The sequence below is a fragment of the Ylistrum balloti genome, unplaced genomic scaffold (genome assembly GCF_031769215.1).
Source record: "Ylistrum balloti isolate Yb309-2 unplaced genomic scaffold, AGI_CSIRO_Ybal_v1 Utg371012, whole genome shotgun sequence".
Lineage (NCBI taxonomy): Eukaryota > Metazoa > Mollusca > Bivalvia > Pectinida > Pectinidae > Ylistrum > Ylistrum balloti.
In genome coordinates this window covers 615,900-642,768 of record NW_026782563.1, presented here as the reverse complement: position 1 = coordinate 642,768, position 26,869 = coordinate 615,900, and the positions used below count along the sequence as shown (strand labels likewise).

General features: G+C 34.4%; 1 protein-coding gene across 1 annotated transcript; it reads left to right on the top strand.

Annotated features, from left to right (window-relative positions):
• The first annotated feature begins 7,736 nt into the window (after window positions 1–7,736).
• LOC132560097 (ornithine decarboxylase-like) lies at window positions 7,737–24,245 on the top strand. The gene is made up of 12 exons (XM_060224749.1): window positions 7,737–7,892; window positions 14,078–14,212; window positions 14,546–14,706; window positions 17,155–17,251; window positions 17,732–17,808; window positions 17,941–18,113; window positions 18,351–18,488; window positions 19,799–19,964; window positions 20,128–20,287; window positions 20,612–20,742; window positions 22,405–22,616; window positions 22,924–24,245. Exons 3-12 carry the CDS (start codon window positions 14,605–14,607, stop codon window positions 23,072–23,074), a joined length of 1,407 nt encoding a protein of 468 aa, XP_060080732.1. The 5' UTR covers window positions 7,737–7,892; window positions 14,078–14,212; window positions 14,546–14,604; the 3' UTR covers window positions 23,075–24,245.
• Window positions 24,246–26,869: the final 2,624 nt, after the last annotated feature.

Below are 26,869 nucleotides of genomic sequence, written 5' to 3'. Positions count from 1 at the left end.
CAGAGTGGAACTAGTTCTCAAGGTGTATAACCCCGGAGACGTACACAGCAAAACGTGCGAATCATGATCAGCCTTAGGCCTACGGCATGATCGACAGGTGAAACTTCGTTAGCATCATATAGCGTGTATACGATGTTATAAAATGTCCTACCTTTCAACTATATATACCGTCTGTAATTCTCCTAAAATAAAAACCATGTAAAACTAGATTTTAATATAAAAAATAAGCTTATTTGAATAACAAAATATCTTGATATTTCACTCATTTTATTACTCATTTATACATATCTAGTCCATATCTGATAAAATCAGCTTTAAACATGCCATGGAGCAGTCACATGCTTTACATCTATACTATGTACGTTATGTTAACTAGGACTATGTTCTGTAAGTTCGTGTGCACTAGCCATATTTTTGGAATATTTCAATGTCGGCGCAGTTCGACCGTGGCTGCGACCTCCAGTCATGTCTTCAGCTAATTCTGCGTTTACTTATTGTTAACTCGGAATATGTGCTAATTACTTTGTTAGTCACTATATAAGACTTTTACATTACACAATAAAAGGGGTGTATATATACATATATCTCAAAAGTTACGCGTAAATGTAGTCTTCACAGAGTCATCATCATCAACATCATCATCCCAAAGTATTATCACACCTTCATCATACCACAGTGTCATTTCATCAAACCACAGTGTCATCGCACCATAGTATAATACGAGTATCATCGTCATCATACCACAGTGTCATCGTCATCATACCACAGTGTCATCGTCATCCTACCACAATATCGTCGTCATCATACCACAGTGTCGTCGTCATCATACCACAGTGTCGTCGTCATCATACCACAGTGTCATCGTCATCATACCAAAGTATCATCGTCATCATACCACAGTGTCATCGTCATCATACCACAGTGTCATCGTCATCCTACCACAATATCGTCGTCATCATACCACGGTGTCGTCGTCATCATACCACAGTGTCGTCGTCATCATACCACAGTGTCATCGTCATCATACCAAAGTGTCATCGTCATCATACCACAGTGTCATCGTCATCATACCACAGTGTCGTCGTCATCATACCACAGTGTCATCGTCATCATACCACAATATCGTCGTCATCATACCACAGTGTCATCGTCATCATGCCACAGTGTCATCGTCATCCTACCACAATATCGTCGTCATCATACCACAATATCGTCGTCATTATACCACAGTGTCGTCGTCATCATACCAGTGTCATCGTCATCGTACCACAATATCATTCGAGTATCATTGTCATCTTCCCACAGTGTCATCGTCATCACGTCGTGATAGCGTAGTGTCATCATACCTTGATATCGTCGTCATAATATCACATTGTCATTGTCGTCTTATTACATTTTTATTGTCATCATTCCACCTTTTCATCTTCATCTTACCACAGTATCATTGTCATCATATACTTTTTCATCTTCATCACACCAGAGTATCATCGTCATCATACCACGGTATCATCATCATCAACGTCATCATGATCCCATGTTACCCATACCTGAACATCATCTAAGTTCTCCATTCCGTCCAATCTGAGTACCTGTAGTGGTATAAAACGTCACGAACTGGGTTTGTGACACAATGAAAATTCGAAGCGGTATACATGAAAGGTATCACGTAGGATAGAGTTATTAACCATTAGTCATAACCGTACTGTAGAATTAGGCAGAAAATTCGTTTCTTTTCGGCGTCGATAATGTTATGAACTCCATTTTATATACCCCTTCCCCTTCCCAACCCCACCCCTCAACCTCTACACACACCCCTTGCATCTAATGCCTTTCAAGAATACGAGACAAGAAAAGAAGATAATTTGACGTGAATGATTCAATGATGTAGAGATATTTCCTCCAGTAGATTTGTAGCGATGTGGGTCGGTGTTATTTCTTTACCTCTCGATCCTTACATGCGATGATTCCTGAAAATGGCTAATTGCTTGTGAGATACAAAACACTAATTTTTGAGGTTTTAGAAAACCGTGCTTTACTATGTAGATTAGCAGGAAAATTCTCGTTTCCTTAAGGAATTACCTCCCTTCCACTGGTGTGTCTGCTTTAAATTGGTGTTTCGGTTGATAGAGAACACAACAAAATAAATTTCTACATGTTTTGTTCCCGTTTTATTGAAACTATAATGTGTTCTTCAACACGTGTTACCAAAGAACACCATTTTAACACGTCAACCTATCTTCAAACCCAGGTATAATACTTATGTACGATTCACTTACACACGAATACAAATTAATTGTATATAATATATTTATTTCATTTATACATAGATTCAGTAATTTGAAGTTAGGTTAAAAGTAATTTGATATATGTTAAAACGGCGTTCCACAACTGCCTGTACATGCATTTTAATACATTAAAATGAATATTTGATTATAAAAATCAAGCCTATAAATCATATGACATCATCTGAATGTCAAACATTCCATATATGGCTACAGTTTACAGATGAACTCTGATCCAATAGTTTTTAAAGGAGATTCATATGTCAGCGTAAGCAGACTTATGTCCTTAAAATTGAGAACGACTTTCCGGTAACACATGTAATGTTGTGTTCATGACTGAATTCTGAAAAGAAATTCTGCAAGAAAATTCAAATTAACTCACACTAACGTTAGAATCTACTAGATATAATGTTACTCAATGATTTGTTTCAGCGAGACGCTATATAGGTCCATTACACATACCGTATACATTCCTTATACAAAAATCGCGGGGCGGATGATTCATGCAAGATTCAACGATATGCAATATACAAAGGCATCTTTGTTGAAATAATTCATAAGCTTCAAACGCGTTTGCCCTGCGCTTAAATTTGATGATTTCTTAATGGAATTATGAAAAAATCAATTAATCGTAATACAGTTTGTTTTCCATTTCTATGCCATGAAAATCAAAGTGACTTGGCACTTATTTCCAACCTCAGCAACGTCCAGTAATTATGTATTGTAGAGCTTAGGGATGTGAATTCGTGCCAAGATCCTGTGTCATACAGTTACATCTGATTTAAATATGTTACAAGTGGGGCTTTGAGAGTAAGGTTACAATACAATCTAATAAACAAATGATTCACACTCTGTGTCGTAATTAGAGAAATTGTTCAGTCTCAAGTTGATACCGTTTCCTTTCTGTAGATAAATCAAGTACCAGATGGTTCCGGCAAACTTCGGAAGCCACGGAAAACGCCAATGATCCGAGATTAACCTCAGGATGACACGTGCAAAGACGCTGGTGGTAATCATTGCAAAAAGTATGTACTGTTCTAGGTTTATGGAATTTTTTGGCGTTAAAATGCGGTGATGAGGGGAAAAATATCGTCATAATCGTTAATTTAACTTATTTATAATGCTGGATTGAATTTAGTTTAACTTCTTTAAGGTCAATGTATGAAAACAGATTAATAAAAAACAACATCAAAAAACAAAGAAATACAAAAACGACAACAGTCCCTCCAGGAATCAATATCAAATTGTTTAAAGAATTCCGTTTGATGTTGAATACTAAATTGTTATTGACTTTACATCTTTTACTTCTTAGAATAATGTTATAATGAATTGTATAGATGTAAAACATTCAGCACTAGTATTATATCTTCGTGTTTTCAAAATTCAAAATTTGACAAAAATTTACTCATAGTGAAAATAGGACAATTCGCCGGCAGATTAAATTCAAATTCAAGTTGTTTGTTCCTTTGTAAGTTTGTAAGTATATTAAGGATAATGTGAGCAACATGTTGGTTGTAAAAATTTACTCAGAAATTATAGAAATAGATGTAGAAAGTATGGTACTACACTTAAACTCTAAATAGCAACGCAATACATATATGTACATATATATATATATATATATATATATAATTAAATTAGCTTCCCGCCGTTAATTAGCCAGAAGAAGATATTTCACCAAACTGTTTAATTTACGTTCATTAGAAGTACATAGGAGTTGTATGAATTCTTATACATTTGGCATTCTTCTGTGATAAGGTTTAGATTTTTTGTTTAACATCTCGACAATGCGGACAGACAATTATAAAATGGCAAAGAACAGATGAATTAGGCCTATATCGACCTCCAAAATGTTTATCAAACAATTTCGAAAACAAATATTCGAATTCTATTTTTCTGGTGGAATACCTCCCTAGCGAATGAATATTCGATTTTTCTTATATTACTTATATTTGTCCTGACAGTGAACAATACAGTTTGTAACGATGTTCGTTATTCACACTATCGTCAATTTCATGATTGCCTCTAGAGTCGATCTTAGCAGGCAAACATCTTTCATGTACTGAAATATTTTATGAGAGTGAACCCTTACAGATAATGTGTCAACTCAGCTTAAGCGCTGTTTAAAGCCGTGACGAAACAGCGAGATTCCAACAGTCAGAAGATTGCAGTGCGTGGGAGTGGACGCATGAGTATTTACATATGTGTCAGGTATGTACATTGTTATACATTATGATTGTTCAGATTTGCTTTTTTTCTGTTATTATTTATATATTTTGTTTTTGTTTTTATTGTTTTGTTTCCGATACATATATGAAACTGGTTAAACAATCATACATGCACTCAGACAAACAATTAAATATATATAAATCTTCACATTGTTTGATGACTAAGGAAAATACAAGTTCTTAGAATTGTTTTGTTATTACTTCATCGCTAATTTTATCAGCAATGTAATATGATGATATACGTACAACATAATATATGTCTCAGACTCAACCATGTCGCTCTGTAAGTCAGGAAAGAAGCATTTTTGTGTTTTTTATTCCATAAAAACTTAAAAGATAAAAACTCTTATATTTTTCTCACTGGCAATGAAAGAAAAAAATTCAATGAATGATTGTAGTTCATTGGAGCGCTTACACAGCTGTAGCTATGACGGAACTAATGAAAATTATAGTAAAAAGATTGCTAACATTCTCAATTTAGCCAATATATTTTCAGACACTTCCGATATATTGTTGCGGTCAAATGAATTACTCAAATCCATTTTTTAAAATTCGCGCCAGTAACTGAGCACTGTTTTTGAAACTTGTATATCGTTTTGATAGCCTTTTAATAATTAAAGTTAAAAACAAATACGGGAACGTAATATTGCACTCATTTTTAATACACTTCCAAAATAAAAGTTAGGTAGATTTATTTTGATTACATGGAAATTTACAAAGTAGGAATGAATCCAAAATTTGGCATTTTCCCTTCAATACTTACTTAAATGCTTCAATGTCTCTTAGGTCATAGAATATGTTCACATTTAATATACGTTTGTAAGAGGGGAACGTGTTAACGTTGTTAAAAATCACAATTACCTCTCTCTCTCTCTCTCTCCCCCCCCCCTAACTCTCTCTCTCTCTCTCTCTCTCTCTCTCTCTCTCTCTCTCTCTGCTGTCTCTCTGTCTGCCTCTCAGTTTCTCTGTTTCTCCAAAATCTATGCCCTCTCCATAATTAAGTATTTTCAATATTGTTCTATATCAATTGATACTTTTCGTCTTCTTGAAAATAAACCATTTTCTTACAAGTTTATTATATCTGTAGGATGGCCGTGTGATGGTATATACATCGAGAACTTAAAGAGCAGAGGAAGTTTTGCGTTTTTACGCCTGCGTTCTTGCTCTTATACATAATTAGACATTTTTTCTCAACAGTGTAATTACTTAAACGCATGCAATTTCTGGGTAAGTGCTCATCATTTGTAATTGTAATTTTACATACCTAAAATTCAATACGAATACACATTTTTTTCGGCGAAATTCATAGTTTTAAAACATTCAAACACTGTAAAATTTGTGATTCTTCCTGTAATGTGATGAAGTCGAGACTTGCTTCAAGAAATCATATTATCGTGTAGATGAAAAACACGATTTTACGCTTGCAATCCGTATAAACATCAGATGAATGGATGTGGATTCGAAATTATGGCGACGCAGTTTGACATTAATAGTGCAGCTTCAATAAATTATATCATTGTGTATGAATGAATAACATAAGTTTTTCCATATCTCCATATCTCTGTATCTTCTCTCTCGCACACCCTCACAAACTGTCTAGTCAACTTACTATTCTGTGAGTGTGTGTGAAATTTAATGATGATAACATTCGATAATCACGATGAAGACAAGGTAAATTCATAATTAATTTCTGATGGTGATAATGTTGACTGATAAAAAAACAGAAGGTTGAATGATCACATGATGATTCTGATTGATATTTGAATATATGTTTATGATGATGATGAATCACTGATGATGATGGTGTCGAATTAATCATATGGGTGAATGTTGGTGTGCCGTTTGTAGTCTTGTTATGTACTTTGTGAAAGTTTTGAAAAATAAAACAAATACGAAAAAAATAATAACATAACTTTACGATAAATTCCCAAATGCAATATAATAGTTATTGTTGACCAATTTGAGTATGAACTAACTCGGTTACAATTAGGCCCTTCTTTTCTATTGATATTGCAACAGGACTTGGTAACTACCAATTTGATCTTACATTTGTCACACTGTCTGTAACCTAGTGCCACATTAAATGAAAATTCTTCAGTAAAAAAAAAAAAAAGTCCACAATGTCATATAGAATTCGTGCCTATAAAATTTTAACATGTGTTATTACACTTATAGCCGGAATATTATGTGATAAAGAAAGGTATTCAAAGTCAAAATATACGCATCATCCGGCAAAATTACGATTTTCAACCGCTGCTATGTCAGTACCAATGCACTATGCCGTCTTGAGTATTTCTCATGTAAGCGGATTTTGATATATATATATTATCTTTATTGTGAAACTTGTGTATATTGACGCTTTAAATTAGAATCAGTATCATTGTTGAAGTCATAGTAGTGATAAATTATAAATTGATTTATTGATTTACATCAGTGACATCAGCTTGTTAGAGGCTATTATGAGTGATCATCATTCAAGCTGTACATACACGGTGCACGAACTGACCTAGCCATGGTATCGCACTGCGACAGCCATGTACACATGTAATAAAAGGGGTTTGTCTTACAATAATTTTATGTGTGTTATAATTATATTAGTTATACAAGCTTTGAACAGTGGTTCGGAAGTACGTCTTAAGTCCTCGTTGATACATCAATAACTAAAAAGGGCGCACGTGGGGTGATCGTATCAATTTTAAGTACGCATTTCATCTATGTAAAGAATAAATTTCTAATCAGTCTGGGTTTCCTTTGAATCCATGAACGGACATGTTTTATGTGATCTGAGGCAAATTTTGATTATTCTCGTACATGAGCTGACAAATTGATAGAAGTTAAAATTCAGATTACGCTTTTTTCATTTTTTTTTACTTTATGCTTAAAATTAAAAAAAAATTATATAGAACCATGCAAATAAAAAAGGATTGCACACGACGTTCATTTGAAAAATGGCTGAGTGATGCGTGTCGGGTTTTATTTCCAAGAAAAAAATCATAAACATTTATTTGTATAGACACGAACTTTTGAAAGGGAATAAGTTGGTGTCATTTTGTAAACAGTCATCCGGTTTTATCTGCGTTATCCGTCTAAGTGTTCGATACACATAAGAGTATACTTCACGATAAACACGCAGTCCTCATTACAGACCGTGGGTGAAATAAGTAGTCCCGAAAATATCATTCCGCTGTAATGCATACATCGACGTCGTACTCTCTTCCGTTCATAATCCCGTGTACATGGTTAGCGGTGGAGACGTATAAGCTCGGGGTCCATGTCAACATAGATGGGGAATATAGTTATTTCTGTTAGGAATATAATATAATCAGACAAAATTCCTCCCGAAAAGGAAACGAGACCCCACGGTTCCGAAGGTTCTGCACAGGTAAGTTATAGTGAAACCTGCGTGTTACCTATTTTGGACTTGCAGCTTAACATTCGATGTTATCCGGACATGCCCCGGTCACATGCTGTATTACACCGACATATTACATTTGGTTATCACACGTGATAAACAATTTCCAAATTGTATCTAACAACTAATATTTGATATTTTTTACCTAATTTATAAATGAAGAACTTTAATTTTAAAGTAGATATATAGGTCTAGAGGTAGAATACTGTGGACCACACTGTGGTGGTACAGTGTATTGTGCAAGGACACGTCGGCTTTATCACTTTATTTATTGATAAATTCTGTTTTGATCAGTTACACACCCGTCCATCTGGTGATATTACACGTGACAGTCAGATGATAGTTCTTCTGGTATTGTTCTATACGGATTTACTACTGTCTAATTAATAAACAAAACTGATTTACAGACCAATTATATCTCTACACCTATACTATTCCAAGACCATCCTAGGAATGACATTTTAAATGAAAGTTTTTTTCCTTTTGGACATGTCATAGTAAATCAAAATAGTTTAGAACCGAGTTAGACATGTATGTTTATATATTCTATAGTGAGCGTTATGCGGTATCGTGTTTCATCATTATCAGATTAAAACAGTATCCTGACCTACAAAATATGCCTGAAAGCAATCACATGGAAATAAAAACAAGAAGGTTTTAAATAATTTTAAAATTCTAACAGTTAAAAAATTTAAAACCTCTAATGCCGAAAACTTCTCTGAGAAAGGAGATTTGAACCAATAAGGTTAATGTGACATTTGATATCCTGTTGGTCTAACATCCAGTTTAAAGTCATTATTGGTTTTGTTGTCATCGTAGTTGCCCTCCTCCTCCTTGGTATTTATCTAGTTAACAAAATACATCATTTGTCCTCATGGTCTTTCTCATCATCGTGACATTCATCGTCATGGTAAATGCAGGAATGCACCTGTTTTAACTGAATATTTATTAAAACAAGGCTATAGAAAGAGATAGGTTAATTGTCCTCTTGCTTCTGTTCATGTTCTAGATGTCAGCAATGGTCTTCTTGAAGGCTTAGCATTCTACAAGCTTAAAGTATTCCAGACTGTAATGATAATTACAATATTTGAAAATCAGGGACACTGCCTCTGTATCACTTTGTGGTAACAGCTGGTTATCACATTATATTGATATATATATATATAAGGATATGCAGCACAAAGTTACATTTGCATACCACATCATTGATCTTTTGTGCTCAATAACATTGTAGAAGAGTAATTCTAATAGTTTGAAGCAAAACCAGTTTTCAAACACATTTTGTGTACAAACAGAATTTTTACCATTTAAGCTTGTATAGTACTGAAGTAAAAATGTTATTTTAGATGAGATTTGAGATGTTTATTTTGGGAATTTTCAACTGTTATGTTGAAGTTTATAATGAATTTTTCATATGGATTTGTCATGCTGTGTTTCAACGGTGTACAATTTCACTGTAATCCTATTTAGAATACCAGTACTACAGATCTACCTTGAAAACTTGTCAACTTGATTTTCATAGACCTTTGAAAATCTGCACTAGCTCCTGCCATACCTCTCAATAACATTAGCATTGTTCAACTCACAAGTGTTGTTCATTAACTTGAAAAAACTTTTGAGTTTGGTTTTTGTTTATTGTCTGTTGATATCACCTTCCATACATACTTTAGAAATAGGGTTGTCACCTGTCCCTGTAGTTTATCTTCGTTTGCACCAAAATCTTTACATTTTATTACATGTAAAGTCCAAAACCTGTCAGAAAGCAACATTTTACTCATTTTTTTTCGCAAAAAAAATCGTTCTAGTCCAATTTGGGGAAGGGATAGTCAAACCCACAGAAATTGATACCAAATATCAGTTAGTGATGTCTTGCGACTCTTGTACCAAAATCTTTAACATTTAAATAACAGAGCCCCCACCAGTATAACAACATTAGGTCTCCTCAAAGAGGCAAGCTCATAATAAACAGGGAATGTGTATTGGTCCTATTCAACTTACATGTATATGGTCACCAGATAGTCATCATAGATGATTGATCCCCATAAATTGGTGAAGGACTTTTAAGACAAAGTTCAAACTACATGTATTTCCATTTAAAAAAGATTGTAAATGTATTACATCATAAATCACTTTTACTCTTTACATTTAGATATTGCACTGTATTATCCAGCAATTAGCCCTTACCTATTAATAAGCCCACCCATATATATATATATTATGAAATGATAAACCAAGGGTATCTCATTGTTCAGAAATACCGCGTAAGTCCATTCCCTGATTATGTGTTGACCATCTGGGGAATGTTAATTATAGGATAGATTATTATGTAAACAGTGTTTTTTCTTCTTGATTTCATAACTGCCTGTGCCTTTATAGATTTAGGAAAATATAGTAGGATTTATTGAAAAATTGGGAAAATATTCTTGGATTTTATTTTCAATGTTTTTGATTGTAAAACAAGTGAAAAAAATCAGTTAGCAAACATTCCTAGGCTAAATTTGCTTCTGGACATAAAAGCTTGATAACACAAGTTTACTCAGATTATAATTAAACAAGAAAAATATGTCGAGTATAATGACAGAATGATATCACATGATAACAGATTCTTTGATATTATTACATTTATATAACTTGAATCAGATTACACAAATCCTAAAAATATTTCAAAATATTAATGGTAAGGAAATTTTCAGAAATCCTTAAGAATAAATCATGTTCTAAGATTAAATCTATCTATTCTTCTATCCGTCTGTTTGTCCAGTGACTGCTTTTTAATTTTAAAGGTTTTCAGCAATTTTTTTTGACCTGCTGTTAATAATCAGTTCGACAATGCTAATTTTCTATAATTTATATTACTTTGAGGTCTAATAATCACTCTTGTGTGGTAAGGAATTAATATTGTGACATTTAATAACACTTGTGGATTGTAATATAGGATTTTTTAGCCAGTTTTGTTAAGTTACCCTGTTAATTTATAGCATTGCTGCAATGCTGATTTAATGCGTTGTTATTTATTGGTGTAATATAAGGTTAGGAATTTGAATTTTGAAATTTATTATTAATCTTAACAAATACTTTAACATTAAATTGTTATTTTGGAGCACAAAAAACTCGGGTATTTATTGCATAAAAATCTTAAGCTTGATTTTCATCAATCTTTTTTCGATCAACTTTCAAGGTGCTGATATCATCAAAATGATATCAGACTGACTCATGTAAACTTTATTCATGATTCATGACATGTAAGATGTTTTGTTTTACAATGTGTTAGATAAATGGTAGGCACCACTTGCCTTGCTCACTGCATGTTGTGTGGAGTAAGCTGTTGGGTTTGAGTTTTTGAATCTGTCGGTTCTCTGTCAGTTAATCAATAGGTATCCTGTACTTGCAATAGTTGTTAATGATATTTTTAAGCTGCTTGCATGGTCTATTTAAATACAAAACTGTTTATATCAGAACTTGATACAGCCATTGGTAGGTGTCAGCATTACCCAACTGTAAGGTATATGTTATGGCAGGGCTGCTGATTTCATGCATTCTGAATTTGTTGTGTGACATTGAGATTAAGAATTCAAAACATCTTCAAGAATTTTTTGAAGTCCAAATGTATTTAGCTGTACTTTATGAAGTTTTCTTTTTGAAGTATAAAAAGATCGATTTTGATACTTTTGTCTATTCATTTTCGCTGGCTACAAAATGTCACAAAAACTTGTCAATTTACCCTGTTCATGATTTCTGATGTGCATAATGCTTTGAGGAATTAAAGTGTCAGTATTATGTTATTTTGCTATTGTTGACATTTCTTTTTTATATTTTTTTCTGTTACCATGGAGAGATTGTGAAAAAACACAGAATTAGTGGTAACTTTCTTTTCTGTGCTACAACTTCAAAACCTTTCCACTCAAGCTTATAAAATATTCTGTGTATTAGTGCCTAAGTTATGTCCTTTCTTTTTATTGGGGACATTTTATTATTTATCTTTTTTCTGTTATCATCAAATTTTTCGATTTCTTGTATTACTCAGGAGCTTATAGATTGCATGAATTTGTTCATGGAAAATACCAAACTCTATTGAAATATCAGCTGTCAAACACGGAGGATCTATGTCAAGATATGAATGCTTACTATAAGGTTGATATATAAGATATATATATATATATTATATAAAATGTTGAAGTTGAGGAGATGCAAGGAAGTTTACCTGGTAATTGATAATTGACAAAAAATGTTACATTTTGCACTTGCGCTTTCACTGTATTAGATCTTCAGGTGGCAGGTGATAGTAGTGGTACATAATTGGGTGACGTCACAAATTGTTAAACCGATATATATATATATATATATCATTTGGGTTTTGCACAAACAGCTGGGTGTAGGGGATGATGCCATGCTTTGCAACTCCTTGTTGTGATTTGATATAAAGGTACCTTTGGAATTAACTATCCTTTTCACCAGGCAGACAAAGGAATTTTAAGGGGGGAAAACCTGCTTTTGACATGTTTTGGAGTTTTTCTCTGATAGTATTTATTAAACCAACTTGAAATATAATATGGACAGGTAGCTTGGCAAACAAATTCCATTCAAAATGGAAAGTGATATCAGTAGACTATAAACAATTGCCAAACTATCTCTGTTTCAATATTTGTTATTGACAAACAGTTCTGAGGCGAGCTCTGCTGTTCTGCAACAGCTCATTTATAATTCCGGACATATCGCATATGTGGTGGTCGAGCATGGCAAAAGCAGGACGCAGGGACATTCATGTTGCAACAACATATTTCTTTCTTTAATATGATTCTTATTTATCATGTGGATATTTTTAAAAAATGTTGGGAATGTAACTTCCATAAATTCTACTTTAGACCCCTGCTCAGTCAAAGGAAGGAGAAATTTGCTTTACAATGAATCTCTGGAAATTAACAACCAAATTCATAGATTTTTTTTTTTTTTCAATTTTTATGAAATGTTTCTTCTACAGAGTTTTTTCACAAGTTTGAAAGGTTAAGTCACCTAAGGGATACAATGTTAATTTAATGATATTGTATATTGTATAATTTGCCACTCCTTACGTGACGGGCATACCAAAACAGTCATGACTTCTGATACTTGGTTGTAACACTATGCACTTGATATTGAAGGTGTACCTTGACATTTACACAACAAATATAAGACAGGTCATCACATTTCTTACACATTTCTCACACAGTTCCTTTTTAAAGCATATATCTTTCGACAAAAATTTGCTAGAAACAAATCAATGTTAATAGCAAAAGTACTATTAAAACTTTTTTCACTAGACTAATGTAACATAGATTATTATCAAGTAGGAATTCCATAGATGAGAGATACCAAATTCATGAATTCTTCATAAGTTGTAAAGTTCATACCAGATATGCACTTTGCATTGGCCATTTTGCCAATATCTTTTAAGCATTACAATTAGCAAAAGACATGAACGTGGAGAAATCTTTCAACAAGAGGAAATTATGCACAGATGTTCAGCATACTGATGATACAAATATGTAAGATATAGATATAACTTTTCGAAGGAAGTGTTTTGATACTGTTTATGGTACTGACCCAATTTAACCAAATTATTCTCAACAATGGCAATATATTCTCTGTGATGTATCATACTCCACACATAGACAATGGAGGATAGAATATTGATGCAAAATCTGTGCAGTTTTGTGTTTTGAAGAACTGTCTGACATGCTGCCCCACTCTCTAGTAGTGGAATGATGTCATCCCAGTATACATGAAAGTGTGATGTTTGTCTGCAGCTTTACTATTACTAATCATTACTGATAGTAATGATACTATACAATTCAGAATCCATCCCTTGCCAGGCACACTTAAGGTCAAACTTTATGGATGACCACATGTGATAATCTAGTATTATAATCATGCCTTGAAGTTGTGATACTATTGAAGTAAGACATAAGATACAGAGATGAAAATTTTCAGGCTACTGACTGATTTAAACCTATTTCAGAATTTATGCATAATGATAGTGCAGTGTTCTCATCTTGTTAAGCCATTTTGCCTTTAAGCCAATTTTCATCTCTTTGGATATTTAGTATCTAATGGTGACAAGCAATTTTATATTTCATGTTATGAAATTGTCCTCTAATTGTATGTAATTACTGTTGCAGGGAGGTTTCTCAGAGGTGTTCTACATAGAAAGCTTTGAGGGCCTGTGTCGTTTAAAGAAGAAGTTTAACTTCAACGCAGAACCACCGTGGGATCCCAGCTAGTATCGGCTAAGTGCAGGTGTTTCCGTAGGCCAGGTAAATAATTGACTTTTTAGGCCGAATGAAAATACTGTATACTAAAAATTGATATGCATCATATTTACTAAAATTATAGGTACAGATCGATTTAGGTTTTTGAAACATTTCATTTCTGAACTATTAATTTCAGTCTTTTCCATTTTGGATCCCAGGTCAATATCCAAGGACTCGCTTGATAAAACCCTTACATAAGAATTGCGACCAAATTTTAATTTCCAGTTAATTTGGTTTGAAATAGCTATGATTTTTTCTCCTGTGTTCTAGTTAATTATGAATAAAAGCACATGTATTTGTATGTGTGATGAAAATGTTTCCAATTTCTCATTTCAGATTGTTTGTACAGCTTATCTACTATTTTATCCAACTCGTTAGTCTAATAGTTGTCCAACATGAAACATTACATCGGAAAAAACTGTATGGTTGAGATGCTGACCAGTGAGAGGTCAACACAGAGTCTTGTAGAGGAAAAGATTCTAACCCAGCAGCTCGAGGTGAGTTCTGGTTATGTTATTTACCCAGTAATAAGCATATATCTTGTAATAAGCCAGACTATATGATACTATTCAGTTAATTTAAAAATCAGCACAAATTCAACACAAATGTAGTATTCGACTCAACAATGTTGAAATCATCCATGTTTAAATTACTAAGAAGAGAAAAAAAATCAGGACTGTACTAAACATTCAACTCGTGTATTTGATTCACTACGATCCAGTTTTGTTGTATTGAAAAATCATATATTTGGTGAACACTTGGTTTCATGAATAAATGTACTTGGAAAATATCTGTACAAAATTGTTCTTATTTTAACAGTTTCTAGAACTAACCCCTCATTCCCATGCAAAATTCATGATTATATACAGTAAGCTAATCCCTGATATTGATGAAGAAGTTACATGTTTTTGCTCTTTGGGCTTTTTGCAGGAAAAATGCAGTTATGATATTATCTAGATTAGATTTATTTGCTCTGATCAGGCTTTCACAGCAAAATCTTGCAATAAGTCAGTAATGTACGATCTAACACGTAATCGGTCTTTAAGTTGGAAGTGGTCTTATTACAGGACAATAAAATAGATACCATCTGTTGGCATATTGGGATTGGCTGAATTTATTCCAAACACTAGGACTTCTTCCTGACTAAAATATCTATTTACAACATATTTTGTAATACATGTGATAAATCAGATTTGGAATAAAACTAGTTGTACTCCATAAATAAATTTTCCCATTAAATATCATAAGTTTACCGATACCAAATTTCTGATTTATTTTTAGATTGTGCAAGTGAGAATTCTATGTTTGAATCCATGGTGTCTTCTTCAGATACTTGAAATATTCGACAAGATAAAACCTGTTTAAGCAATACTTGCCTGATGACATAGACTGGTAAATGATTCTGGAGTCATGCATACCTGAGATTACTTTGATGAAAGGAATCAAATTGTCATTTAGCAACTTTGATAATTTACCAGCTTTTAGTTTAGCATCTTTCCAGTTGTCAAGGATAGATGTCGTAGAGTCAGATTTAAAATCATAGAATCAACCAAAGGGTTACAATGAACCTTCAATTTTCATGGAGGCATATTCTAAAATAAAGAAAGAAGTTCTGTTTCAGATTTATAAATATGTTTGCCAAGAATCACATAACCTGGTGGTTATTACAAAAATTGATTAAAGCAATCTAGTTAGTGATTTGTAATCCTATTATGTGCATGTATATTTGGTACATCTGTATTATTCTGTGGTACGATGGGCTCAGTGGGTTAATTATTATCAGGTTGACATCATTCACCGGTGTGTACCTCGTGGTGTACGACCTATATAATTCTAGTATAGAGATTACAGTTATAAAACAAACAATACACTACTGATAAAGGTCAGGTCACAGTGCTGGGGTGAGCTAAATGTGATTTAAGTTTGATTCAAAGAAAAACAAAACAAATAGAGATTGGTTAGCTTACATTAGAGTATTGTAAGTTAAATCCTTGGAGAATTGACAGATAAGCTCAGTTCAAAAAGGTTAGTCAGCTTGGGTTCATTTTATACATAAAATGGTTAAAGAGTTCATATCTTGCAAAATTTTCAAATGAAGTGTGTAATTTCTTTGTTACATAAATATTGGCAACATAAATAAATGAGGATAAATAATGTTTATGATGCCAATGATATCTTATCTGCTTGCTATATGGGGAATACAAAAGAGACCAAAGTATTTTTGGTGACAATCATCAGATTAATTTTGATGATAGATAGAGTCCCAAGTGAGTTCTTTGTTCATTTGCACTTAACGTCATATAGAACCGCCAAAATATCCCAATCAAAAATGAAAATCTCATGATTCATAGCAAGCCTTTTGGCAGTAGATAATGCTGTACATGATTGCCACATTGCATGATAAATATGTACACCCATGACTTATTTTCAAATGCTCAATCTCCCCAGGGATGGCAGAAAGGAAAAAGTGGTGGAATCTGTCTCCTTCCATGAATGTGATATGAAATAGAAACTTATGCAATCTCAATTTATTGTTGAAATACTTGAATTGAAGACTATGAAATAAATCACTTCTATCCATATAGATTACTGCCTACATTAATTCTAAGCAAATTATCAATTAATTTTCACTAAACAAAACCTTGAGTCCTGGGTTGGGATAGTTGTTGTTCTGAAATAGCTCAAAATAAAACCAGATTCACTGGAATAGTCCTTCTTGAATTAAGTTGGGTTTTTTCCTACAAGTTGTCAGGTTTTTAGGATAAATGTAAGGCAGGACAGTTTCAGCCTATTGTCACAGCACATGGAAGTAGATGTTACTCCCAATCCTTACTTCTAATTGCTTCAAATTTTCTAAAGAATTACCCACAGCACCTAGATTGAGTAAAATTTTCTGTTGTAACTTGTAGAAAATATTTGATGTATCTATTTTAATGTGACTACAGAAGAAGGATGATGCCTTTTTCGTGGGAGATTTGGGAGATATTTACGAGAAGTTCAAGAAGTGGAACAGGCAACTGCCAAGAGTGCGTCCCTTCTATGGTAAGTACATTTATTTGTAGCTTTTGTAAACAGTTAACATCTTCCATATTGAGCTTGTCTCATGGAACCTTTAACTGGTAATTACCAGGTACTAAAACAAGTATTTTGGTTTATTTCTGTAATTCTCATCCATTTTAGGTTTATTATGCTCCTAGGAAAGAGAGGGTGTTGTCACCCCTTTGTCATAATGTCTGTCCTTTTGTCCATCATAATATTGTAGGGGGCATAACACAAAAATGATAAGAGGTATCAACATGAAATTTTATAGGTAGGTAGATCTCAAGGGGAAAAAGGCAATGCACAAGAACCATTACACCCTTTTGCATAATTTAGGAGTTACTGCCCTTTATTCTTTTTCATACTTAGATTTTGCCCAATATGAGGAGCATAACTTGTCTCTGACAGTCCTTGTTTATGTTGTTGTATATAATTGGGAGTCATGAATATGTTAATCACATTATTGTCATTCGTTGTCTATAGCGGTCAAGTGTAATGATGACCATGCTGTGCTCAAGCTTCTGGTGGACCTTGGATTGTCTTTTGACTGTGCCAGTAAGGTAAGATCATTTCCATTTCATGATGTCATTATCACAGTTAACAATTAGTTGCTGTGTAAGTCCTTCAAATCATTTCTGAAAGCAGTCTTATCAACGATTTCTCCATTAATTTGAAAAGTTTCTATGATGTAGGCTGAGATCCAGAAAATCCTTGACCTTGGGGTGCATCCTTCACGCATCATTTATGCTAACCCTTGCAAGCAGATGTCCTTCATCAGACATGCAGCTAAGAACCATGTGTCCCTGATGACTTTTGACAATGAAGATGAATTGATCAAAGTAAAGGCTCTCTATCCAGATGCACAGTGAGTAATTATTGTGTAGTATATCTAATTAAACTCTTTTATACTTTTAACTTGTCACCAGCTATTGGCAGGAAATCATAACTATGCCTATCTTTACATGAAATAAATTTTGTAAATTTATTACAGAGTAAATTTCATTTTACAAGGTAAAACGTATGATGGTTTCATCTAGTTTAGTAGGTGAACCTCGGACTAATGTTCATTGGTTATACTGATATATGTAATTGCTTATGACAGGCTGGTGCTGAGAATATTGCCTCCAACCAATTTTAAGGTCCAGTGTGATCTTGGAATGAAGTTTGGATGTCATCCTAACAAAGCTCGTCACCTCCTTGAAGCTGCAAAGCGCTACAATCTCTCCGTGGTTGGAGTCAGGTAAGGATTCTTTGAGGTAGTTTGTTGTGTCGTTCAATATTGTGGAATGACAAACTCAGATTATTTTATGTTCTGTTTTCATTTTATTCTAGCTCTGTAGACTGGTCTATTATGTCAATGGAGATTTTCCTGTTGATATACAAGCCCTATCTGTAAATGATCCACGTAACTTCCAACCCAGTCCAATGTATCAATATGCCTACTTAGTTACCAGTTCTTGTATCTACTCACCCTATTTATGTAACTATGTAAGTGTCTGATAACCTAGATATCGGACTTGGTGACATTTTAAAAATCCACATATTTTTTTCCATCCATCCACTTTATACCTACTGGAGCAGAGGTGGGGGGCGGGGAAGGATGGGTGGCAACACATCACCTCTAAGTCAATATCAGCAGGTAATTACCAGATGATGAAATTTGTTAGTAATTATACACCCATATCTACTTAATATGGGTGGACATATTACCAGATGAGGCCTAATGGCAGGTTAAATAAAATTTTCATCTTATTAATTCACTTATCTTAATCAACCCACCTACCTCCTTAATCACTGATGTACCTTTATCCTTCACCTCTACTAACTTAATATTCACCTACTTAATTACCTTCTTATCTTACCCTTACCTGTCTTCCTGCATGCATGATAAGTCCCCAACTGGGAACTGCTGGAGAACATAGGTTGCATTATATCAATCCATCCTTCTTTCTTGTTTGGGCTCTCTTCGATGCTACTTGTCACTAGAACTTCATACTTGGGGTATGGGTTCACCTTAGTGTGATTTATCAAAAGTAGGTCTTTCTGATCTTCATTTTAATCTTTGACCTGCATCAAAGAAAAAATGAGTGTGGGCTGTTAATACTGGCCCAATGGCTTGCACATCTATGACCAAGTGTTAAACAAAGCATAGCTGAATTGACTACAGTACATTGTTACCATCTGGTGTATATTTTTGTTTATAATCTGTTTACCATTTTGTTACACTCTTTCGGCCTTAATGTACATAGGATTATAGTAAAGCTGAAAAAGTTGGTAGATTCCTTACTATCTCGTAGACTTTGTACGTCGTTACTAGTAGGCTCCACACTGGTCATTTGTCTGATGAAGGTGACTGTGTTGTCATCGAAGCATCACACTCTTATCTTCTACTGGTTGTGTTAAAACAACAAGTTCTCGTCTACTGACGTTACCAACCTGAAGAAAATATTCCCAGAAAAAAGAGAGAGAAATGTCTTGTATCTAATCAACCTCTCTGATCTTTTATTTTAATGTTACTAACCTTGTAACTTGAAATGTTATGTCTTACAGCTTTCATGTGGGAAGTGGTTGCGAGGAGGCCAATGCATTTGCTGTGGCTGTAGAGCAAGCACGCACTGTGTTTGACCATGGCCTTGACCTTGGGTTTGATATGAAGTTGCTAGATATTGGTGGAGGCTTTCCTGGACAGGAGAGTGCTACAATTACCTTCGAGGAGGTAGTTATCATTACAGTTGTGGATCACACTTTTTACTGGTCAATATTTTGCAATAAGAAAAATGTATATTAAACAAAAAATTTTCAAGTTACAGATTGATGGTAATTATATTTTTGATTGATTAGAACAAACATTTTCCCTCACTATAAACCTCTTTTTTCAGATCACTGATGTCCTGAATGTCGCTCTGGACAGATATTTCCCAGAAGAGGATGGGGTTGACATCATTGCTGAGCCTGGCCGTTTCTTTGTGGCATCAGCATTCAGTCTCACTGTTAACATCATTGCAAAGAGGGTGGTGGCTCGTGACCAACATGGAGATAGTAAGTATAATATAAAATCTTTCTGGAAGTACAGGAGCATGAGAACAGCAGTTACTGTGATATAAGACTCTGAGGAACACAACTATGATAAATATGGATATATAAAACTGATAAAAACACTTGTTGAGCTGATTGATTTTATTAAGATTTAACACCTGTTCATCAGTTTCATCATTTTGAATCTCTTTGCATCCTGAATAATTTGAAGAAATATGATAAATCTTTTTGAAAGCAAAGCATTAAAGGAATAATCTAACATTTCTGTTTATGGATAATGACTACTTTGTCAGTAAAAGGTTATTAATGGACAGCTGATGTTTTCAGATGCAGAACCATTGGATTATCCAACAGCTGATGAGGAACCTTCCATCATGTACTATGTCAATGATGGTGTGTATGGCTCATTCAACTGTCTGTTGTATGACCATGCCACTGTCACTGCGTGTGTTCCCAATGTATGTATCTAAACTTTTAATATGATGGATCACATCAACCACACTGACCATACCATACATCTTTCAAACACTTATATACATCATTCTTCAGTATTGATTCTGTAAAACATCTTTTATTGGATAATTTTCATGATCTTATCCCAAATATTCTCATGGATTCTGATGCTAGCCCAAATATTGAGGCCATCTTTCCACTTGAGGCAGACATTTGAATATGACTTTGGAGGAATTTATTATAAATATGTCTCATCAAATTGTGAAGAGGAGAACATCATAATGATAATCTTTGACATATTCCAATTAAATTTTTCTTCAGTTCAAGTGAGATTGTTGATAATAACCAATGAACCAGATGTTTTGATATTTGGTTGGTATGTTCCTAGGATGAAGCTCAACAAAGTTTGCAAAAGGAAATGACCTTGACTTATATTCAAGTTCACAGGGGTTAAATTTGTTCAGACATTTAAATGACTTCTTATGTACTAAAAAGCCGAAAAGCATGATATTTGGCTGGTATGTTCTTAGGATGAAGCCCAACAAAGAGAAGACAGACACCTATGTTCAAGGTCACACGGGTCAAATCTGTTAAAACATTTAAATAACTTCTTCTTTTGAACTAAAAGGCCTAGAGGCATGATATTTGGATGATATATATACCAGATGAGCCCTGCAGGCCCATTGGGCCTATTGTTTAATTTATTGTAATGTCTTCCTCACCCTGTCAAGTTTGCACTACTTTTACACATTCTGATATATTGTAGTGGATTCAGAGATTATTTGGTAATCAAATTACTGCCTTTCATACAAAATACCATGTTATATCCCATTTTATTAGGTAACCTGAGACAAAGTCTCAGGGTAACATATTGGGATCCCAATTTTGTCTGACATCTTGCATTGTGCGTCCCATGTTGTGCGTGGTAAAAAACTTTTAACGTTTTCAACTTCTGGAAAAATCCTGAACCATTTCTGGGAAATTATACTAAAACCTTCCATAGCTAATGGTGCACCCAGATTGAAAATGATATGGTTTCAAACCCTTAGGGGCCTGAGGGGCAGGGCCAAAAAGGGTCAAATTTATTGAAACTTACAAAATCCCAGGTATGGTAGAATCAAGTTCACTACATGGATTGAAAGGCCTTCAGATGCTTTACCAAAATTATAAATTTCATGACCCCAGGGTCTTGCATATTTGTATAGGAAAATGATATTATTGAGCATATGGGCATAATTTGTTTATTTTCTTTCAAAAGTAATTCATACCTAGTTAGAATTTTCTTTTTTATTAGTGTAAATTGGCAGTTTAATGAGATGCACCTATTGACCTTGACTGACCACAGGGGCTGATGGATAGAACCAAAAATAGGTCAAATTGACTGAAATTTCAAAGATGTTTTACTGTTCCTTGATGGAAGATTTTATAGGAAAATTCAAATCTTGAGTGCAATTTCTTTTCATTCAAAAATTGGATAGAAACCTTGGCACTGGACAGTAGTTAATGTATACGCAATTTACATTTGCATTATGTTTACAATTGGTTAAAGTTATTACTTTATTAACAAAATCATTTCTATAATATGTTACAAGAAGCATTGTGAGTTGGGTGACAGTTTGGCCTTTGCTGTATTTAAGTCAGTCTAATTTGATTATATTTATCTACAGGAGGTTGAGAATGACCTGAACTACACCAGTAGTGTATGGGGCCCTACCTGTGACGGTCTGGACTGCATTCTTGAGGAGGTGAAGCTGCCTGAGCTCCAGGTTGGAAACTGGCTTTACTTCCTAGACATGGGAGCCTACACTCTTGCCGCAGCTTCAGGATTCAATGGCATGCCTGCTCCTTGTCGCTTCTACGTCTGCTCAATGGAAAAGTGGTGAGTAATTCTTTGTTGGACAGAACTCTCTTTAAGAAGAGGTAGGATTCTGATATGAAAAACTGCTTTCTGTTATATTCCATTTATAAATGAAACAGGCCAGTCTTAATATGCCAATATAGTGTCAAAGTTTTGATAAAATTCTTGTTTTTCTGGTGTCTTTACAAAACATTCTGATGAATTTGGCTCAAAACTTTAGATTATTGTAGAAATGTTTCTCTAGTTTGTAAATTAACATCTGATATTAATTCTTCATGAAGCACTGCTATCATTTCTTTACCTATCAATATGTATTCTTCCTTGACAGGAGAGCCATGTATCCTGAGGGTAGAGAGGCCAAAAATCTGCCCATAAAATCTGTACCACAGATGAAATCAGGCCACAAGATGCATGAGACAGCAAACCTCCTTGGAACCTCCCCTGCGGAAGGCTTTGTTGTGGGTGATCTGGACATCTAGCTCATCAAAGACTTGATCATCAGCAGTGGTTTCACCAAAGAAACATGCTCCAACCACTGTTGTTAAATATTTCTCTGATGACTTTTTTGTCCAGATGAGTGGAATCTTGTTCGCTTTCCATATAGAGGCTTCTGTATTTTATAAATCGACATCTTTTCACCATACTTTTCTTTCTGTTGATGCTGCCATTGTAGTTGGCTGGTTTGTATATGTGTTAAGAAGCTTTAGGCGAATTCATCATATCGTAGATCCATCACAAAGAGGTTAAGCAGAGTCAAATGATCTTTCTTCTTCGATTGAAATTTGTTGAGTGAGAGGGAAAACATTTCAAACCATAAGAAAGTGATTTTGATTGACTGATAAAATTTGTTAAATTAAGAGAAAATGCTACATGATTTCATGTTGTCTTTGAGTCAAATTGTGGGTATTGCCAATGTATTGAATGGTATGCTGGATAGCACAAAACTTGAGTCAGAGTATAAAAGTTTGATACAAGTTTTGACATTTTGTACTCAAATTATATGACTTGTATATTTTTAGAGCTATTTTGATTTTATGACCAAAAGTTATCATCAGTAGACTTGTCTATCGCCCATTTTCCTGACAAACAGGGACCATGTTGCATATACCATTTGACAAATTGACTCTGTTCATGACTTTTCATACCTATACACATTTCATCTTTGCACTTGAAATGTATGGGGAACACTCAAGCAGCAGTAGTTTTGATGGGAAAAGTTGTCTTTGAAAAAAACCATTTCACAACTAAATTTTGCCACAGAGGCATAAATGATGTTGTATTTTCTCTTACACATTGAATGAGATAAGTATTTTAAATGGTCGCTATGACACATCGGGGACCAATGTGACAAGTTTGTGTCACTGTGACATCACTTGATCAGTCAAGGTCATGATGACATCATGTGATCAGTCACTGTAAGATCATGTGACTAGCCATAGAATCAATCATAAATGCGACCATCCTCCTTTGTATGTGTATCTATGATAGTAGCTAAGCTGTACAAATGAGGGAAACACCTGCCAGAACTTTCAACTGGCCCCCCCTTTTTTCATTTTTTTTTTTTTTCTTATTTTAAAAACAAAACCTGCATCTTTGAATTTTCTGTTTGTTGCAAATTTGCTAGAAGAGAATTAAAAAATGCAAATTATTTGTATTTCTTGTTTTTATTTGACATTAATGTAAACTCGAATGCAATGGAAATTCAAAAAGCATGTTGCAATACAGACCTTGTGTGGTTGGATTGTCAAAAGCAACAGATATAAAGTGTAACACAGTATGTCAAAGAAAGTTTATTTTGGTGATTTCAGACCCAGGGACATCCCCTGCTAAATTTGTAAAGTTATTGTTATTTTCAAGAATGAATAACTGAAATCTGAGGACACTATTATTTTAGCTCGCCTTGCTTGAAGGGCAGAGTGAGTTCAGTGCATACTGTTTGTCTGTCATCGGTCAGTCTGTCATACTTTTTCTTACAAATGCTACTAATCAAAAACAAGCCACAGGATTTTGACCAAATTTAGTCAGAAGCATCCCCAGGGATTTCGAAACGGTGAATCTCGGTCAACAAGGGCTGTGGAGCAGGACCGAAACCGAAAAGGGGAAATTTTCAAGTCCTACTCCTGTAGAAATGATTTGGTGTGAATCAGTGTTGGATGAAGGGGAACCAATTTTGTATAAACGGTGGGGCGAGGGGTGCATGGTCCAAATGGAGAAATAGAGCAGATGCTTTTAAATGCTACTCCTCCTGTAGGAATGAATGAGTATTTTCCAAATTTAGTCTGAAGTATTCTTTAATGAAGTGTAAACAGCTGTGTATAAACAGTGGCTTTCGGCTCCCTTGAGTGTTAGGCTTGTGGCCAAATTGGGGAAATAGAGCAAACTCCTAAAAATCCTACTCCTCCATTAGGAATTATTCAATATTGCACAAATTTGATAAAAGTATTCTTGGGTGTAGGGGAACGATTTCTTGTAATGATTGGTTTTCAGTTCCCAAGGGATTTATGGGTGGAGTTCAACAGGGGAAATTGTGCAAGATTTCAAAAAAATTTAATCTTCAAATGGGATTAAATGGATATTGCCTAAATTTGGTCTGGAGTATTATAGGGTGAAGAGAACTGTATAAACGGTGATTCCCGGTCACCTAGGGTAGGACTAGTAAGCCCAATTGGGAAATATTTTTTTCATAAAAGTCCTTCTTCCATAAAAGGATATTGTCCAAATTAGGTCTGAAGCAATTTTCATGAACAAGGGCGGGACCCAATAGGGAAATTATATCAAGAAATTGTCATTTTTGAAATTCTTTATTAAATGGCTGAATGGTTAAATTAACCAGGTGAGGGGTGCATGATCTTTGGGCCTCCTGTTTTCTGATGCTGCAACCAGAATCATACGTTTAAACGTTAATATGAATTAATATCACCCGTGAGTAATTCCATTGACAAATAATTGCTACCTAAAGAATTCCATTGCTTTTCATTCTACATGTATCAGTACACTCGAATTATTCCTTAGGGTAGAGATACCATGATTTACATTTGTATGTGATCCAGTGTCAGACTAGTAAGCCAGAAACTATGGGTTCCAATCCTTGCGAAGGCATTGAAATAATTAATAAAAACTCTCAGAACTATAAATTTCTGTTATCGGCATTCCACAAGGGCCTGAAAATTTGTCTTCAAATTTCAAAATTGCAAGCATTTTTTTTCTACTACAATCAATGAAGGATAAAAAACAAAACGAGGAAACGAGAGTACCAGTCAAATGATTTTAAACTGAATTGATGAAACGGGCAAATCTGCAGGTCTGGATTGATAAAAGATGTACACAGAGACATAAAAACGTATTTAATGAGAATAAGAAAATGTGTTACGTTAAGACAAACTCCGTTAACGGCATCGTCGTGTGCACGAGTATCGTAATATCAAGTTCTCAAAATGAGAAAGTGTTTATAAATGAAAGCATCGAGCAAACTCGAGAGCTCTGAATACATCTCTCTTCATATTATACGATCACACTAGCGATCATCTTTGCGTCAGCTGTCGATATTTGTGACAGAAATCGTGATATTGGGAACTTATAACTTCAGAATACTAAAACAACTGTGACCAGTCAAAGCGGTAAAGTTGCTGACTAGAAATGAACGCATATCGCACCTTTAAATGACCAAATAACTTGGTTTCTATCTAAAAATGAAGTTGAAGGCTGGTCGGGGTTTCTTTGTCTTTAACATGACCGTGCTGGTAATATCTTGAAAGTCTCATAAGAGCGGTTATATTTCTGTTTAGCTGGCTTTGGATGAATGTGACTGATCTTGGGCAAGGAGCCTTTTGACGAAGCGGTGTGTTTTTATATGACCAAATATATACTAAATACGTATGTACATCGCTGACGAGGCTTCATTCTTTTAAATGGAGCGAGCGTCAACACCATTTTGAAAGGTGATGTGGTGGTGGGAAATCACTCTTACCCATGCCCTTTTCTGTAATTATTTTAACAGTAAAACGTTATACAAAAGTCCAGTACAACAGTTCCTCAGATTAATCAACGTTCCTGAGTTCTGATGTTAACGCCACCATGTCATTATTAATAAGAAATACTCAACAAAGTCTTCAAGATCAATATTATGACATCCTTTCTTAAAGTGAATTTAATAAAAGAATACAAGAACGTCATCTGTCTCATGACCTAGGGTGTGACTTTGTTTCTATGCTCAAAGGTGAAGGAAACTTTTTTCAGAAAAAAACATAAATTATGAATTGGAGAGGGGCATTATC

Coding starts and splice junctions, on each gene's coding strand:
- LOC132560097 (XM_060224749.1), top strand. CDS start 14,605: ATGAAACATTACATCGGAAAAAACTGTATGGTTGAGATGCTGACCAGT. Junction 18,114..18,350: donor GCTCTCTATCCAGATGCACA/GTGAGTAATTAT, acceptor TGCTTATGACAG/GCTGGTGCTGAGAATATTGC. Junction 19,965..20,127: donor CTACAATTACCTTCGAGGAG/GTAGTTATCATT, acceptor CTCTTTTTTCAG/ATCACTGATGTCCTGAATGT.